The sequence below is a fragment of the Molothrus ater genome, chromosome 4, assembly GCF_012460135.2.
Source record: "Molothrus ater isolate BHLD 08-10-18 breed brown headed cowbird chromosome 4, BPBGC_Mater_1.1, whole genome shotgun sequence".
Classification (NCBI taxonomy): Eukaryota; Metazoa; Chordata; class Aves; order Passeriformes; family Icteridae; genus Molothrus; species Molothrus ater.
This window is the reverse complement of record NC_050481.2, coordinates 45,658,176-45,661,671: the sequence shown is the minus strand read 5'-3', so window position 1 is coordinate 45,661,671 and position 3,496 is coordinate 45,658,176. Positions and strand designations below refer to the sequence as shown.

Sequence of the window (3,496 nt, the reverse complement as noted above, 5' to 3'; positions counted from 1 at the left end):
CTGCACAGGGGGGTCTGCACAGCGGCACTGCCCGCGGCGGGATGGGACGGGGACGGGGACGAGGATGAGAACGGGGATGAGAACGGGACAGGACAACCGGCCGAGACTAGGCCCCTCTCTTAGCAAGGCTGGAATTGCACCGCCGAGCCTTGCTGGTTGCAGGGGCGAGGAAATGCCGGCTCCATCAGAAGGAGGTTTTATTTTGCCGGATTTAACAGTGGGACACTGGGTTTGCGGGAGGGATGGTAGGATGTCCGCGGCCCGGCCCTTGCGCATGATAACCGCTTCTGAACACGTTTTGGCTATTGCTGCACTCCCGAGTTTCTGTTCAGCCTCTGGTAATCAGGCGTAGTCTGTGTTTTCTGCTTTAGAGCACAATTGTCACTTCCCTTTCTCGTGTCAAGTGGGATGGGATCCGCAGTGTGTTTTAAATGCCGCTTCACATCTGCTAAACAAGAACGCGATAGTCCTTCTATTAACGATAAGTCTCTTCTTAAACTCCCATAAAACAGGTCATTGGAAAATCGCGTAATATGCTGCGAATACCTTGGCTTTGTAATGCACTCTGAAATGCTTCGGAGCCACCGACCGTATTTAGCTGTTTATCCAATTTTACTTTGAATGATTGCTTCAGCAAACTTGGTGGAGATCAAAGAATCCCTCCCTGACATGTTCGCTTTTCATTAGCGTTGCGCACTGCGGTCCTGGAGAGGCCGGGGAAGTTCGCTTGGAAGTTTTCCGTTTTGATACCGTTTGGCTGAGAAGTGTCCAGATACTTGAAGGCTTTGTCCGTTGCAGTAATTGCCAATTTGGCAAGACTCACTTGAGGTGAAAAGGGTGAGGAGAAAAAAAAAGCCACCCAACCCACCCTACGTGCTTATGTATGCACAGACACACAAACGCGCTCCATCCCTAACCTTATATCCATGGCTGCATCTGTGTACCTGGCTCCTCTGATGCAGAAAGGGCCTCCTGGAGGAGTCCTGAGTGCAGGGAGTGGGCCGGACTGGGGAAAGGTGTTGGCCCCAGGCCTCTGTGGGATCCACGGCCCTTTGGATGTTCTTTTACTGAGGGTGAGGGGGGCGGAGTTGAACCGCTTGTTTCAGGGCATTACCTGCTCTCACCTCTCCTTCCCTCCCGGCGAGGGAAAGGAGTGTTGTCCTCGGGGAAAGCCCCGGAGCAGAAACTCCTTCCGATTAATTTTATCCCCAGCATCCCGGGTGTGTTGACAGAGGGACATGCCTGCGAGCGCGACGTGTGACGGGGCCGCGGAGCAGCCGCCCCCTCCCCGCTTTCTCTGCTCCTATAATTTATTTGAGGCGGAGGCAAAGGAGTGAAGTCATCGGGCAACGACCAAGCACGCACACTTTGCCCCCCTCCCCTACCCCGCTTTGGTCCCCCCCGGCAGCCTCTCCTGCCGGCCTGGGAAGCCGGGGAGATTTAGATCTGCGAGGCTTTCAGCCATCACGTGTTTAAATACTTGATATAAAACCCCGGCGCAGGGGATCCAGGCGGGGGGACTTTAAGACCGGCCCTCTCCAGGGACCCTTTTGTTCAGCTCTCAAACATAAGCACCTTCTCGACTCGCCAGGACTTCAGTGGCAACTTGGCCGAGCAGGAAAACCCGACTTTGGGAGAGCCGCCCCCGGCCTCGCAGCCCTCCGCAATGTCACGCTCCTTCTATGTCGACTCCTTAATCATCAAAGACTCCTCGAGGCCGGCTCCGTCCCTTCCTGAGCATCATCACGGCCAGGACTTCTTCATTCCTCTCAGCATGCCTTCCCCTCTCGTCATGTCGGTGTCGGGCCCGGGCTGCCCGTCCCGAAAGAGCGGCGCTTTCTGCGTCTGCCCGCTCTGTGTCACCTCGCACCTGCACTCGTCCCGCGGCGGCGGCGCCGGCGGGGCCATCCCCCTGCTCAAGAGCCAGTTCCCCACGGCCGCAGGCGAGGCCCAGTGCTGCCCGCGGAGCAGCCACGCTCACCACCCGCCGCAGCACCCGCCGCCCGCCGCCTCGGTGCCCGCCGCCGCCGCCCTGGGACACCCTGCGCATCACCCACCTGCCTGCGCCGCCACCACCTACAGCGTCAGCGACCCCCGGAGGTTTCACTGCCTCGGCATGGGTAGGAGCCCTGCGGCCAACGGGGAAGGGGGGCAGCGGGAGAAGGGGTGTCGCCAAGGGAGAGCGGCTGTCCCGGGTCGGAAAGCTGCTGGGGAATGTCCTCTCTCTGTCTATCTCTCTCTCTCTAGCCTCCCTCTCGCCTTTTCCCTGTCCCGCTGACGTTCGCATTTCTCTCCCGTCCAGGAGGGTCCGAATCCAGTCAAATTCAAAATGGGAAACGGATGAGGACTGCTTTTACTAGCACTCAGCTTTTGGAGCTGGAGAGGGAATTCTCCTCCAACATGTACCTGTCCCGGCTGCGGAGGATCGAGATAGCCACGTACCTGAACCTGTCTGAGAAGCAAGTGAAAATCTGGTTCCAAAACAGGAGGGTGAAGCACAAGAAAGAAGGCAAAGGCACCCAGCGAAACTCGCACGGGGGCTGCAAGTGCAGCACCAGCCAGGGGCATTACCCCCGGTCAGAGGATGAAGAGTCTCTATCCCCCTCATCGGCTACCGAGGATAAAGAGATCTCCCCGTTATGAGATCCGCCTGCCGCCGGGTCCCTCCTGCTCCGCTCCTGCCGCCGGGTCCCAGCCCGGAGCGAGGTGGCGGCACGGCGACTCACCTGGCACCGCTGCCCACGGACGGCAGCCCGCTAACCTGCAGCTGGCTGGCCCTCGCCGCCGCGGAGGTTTAATTCTCATCCATTCGCAGTAATAGAAATAGAAGTATATCTATATATATTTTTTCGGACTGCAAACGTTTTAGTCGTGGGAGGTCAGCCTAAACGTTACTTATGTAACCCCAGGAGAGGGCACCTGCTCTTTCTAAAATGTAACATAGGACAAGGCTCGCATAGCTCAGGGTGTCTTCCTCTGTATCCCCGCAGACAATTTAAAGGAAAAAAAAGAAACGCGTTTGAAACCGAAAGGTGAGACGTTAAAAAAAAAAAAAAAAAAAAAAAAACAAAAAACCAACCTGAAAAGCAAATTAAAACCTGTAGAGAACCTACTGGACGGACTTCTTAACAAAAATAAGAAAAGACATAACGATCGCCCGTTTGGGGTTGGGACGGCTGTTTGTCTGTGAATAGTTTTATATAAAAATTATATTTATATTTATTTAAATAAATGAAATCAGACGAGAATTTAACTTTTTTCTTCTTATCCCCCCCCCCCCCGACTCCCCCTTCCTCCCATGAAGTGCCAGCCTAGTCGCAGCAGCGAAGGTGCTTTCCTTTGCAGTCCTTGTCCTTCGTAGGGTGAAAGCATCGCTGTATATGTGTCAGACCTGCGTAAAGAGTGAAAATAAAAGCCATCGGCTACTAACACGAACATGTTTTCTGTTCCCCTGTGACTCGGGACGGCTGGGGGGCGGAGAAGGGGGGGACTCCGC

General features: G+C 55.6%; 1 protein-coding gene across 1 annotated transcript; it reads left to right on the top strand.

Moving 5' to 3' along the window:
- The first annotated feature begins 1,658 nt into the window (after window positions 1-1,658).
- On the top strand, window positions 1,659-2,961 carry GSX2 (GS homeobox 2). The gene is made up of 2 exons (XM_036382495.1): window positions 1,659-2,120; window positions 2,303-2,961. The coding sequence occupies exons 1-2, from the start codon at window positions 1,667-1,669 to the stop codon at window positions 2,641-2,643; spliced, it is 795 nt and encodes a 264-aa protein (XP_036238388.1). The 5' UTR covers window positions 1,659-1,666; the 3' UTR covers window positions 2,644-2,961.
- The last annotated feature ends 535 nt before the right edge of the window (window positions 2,962-3,496 follow it).

Excerpts from the sequence above, each read along its gene's own strand:
- GSX2 (XM_036382495.1), top strand. The coding sequence starts at position 1,667 with ATGTCACGCTCCTTCTATGTCGACTCCTTAATCATCAAAGACTCCTCG. Across the intron at positions 2,121-2,302 it reads GTTTCACTGCCTCGGCATGG|GAGGGTCCGAATCCAGTCAA; the intron begins GTAGGAGCCCTG and ends TCTCCCGTCCAG.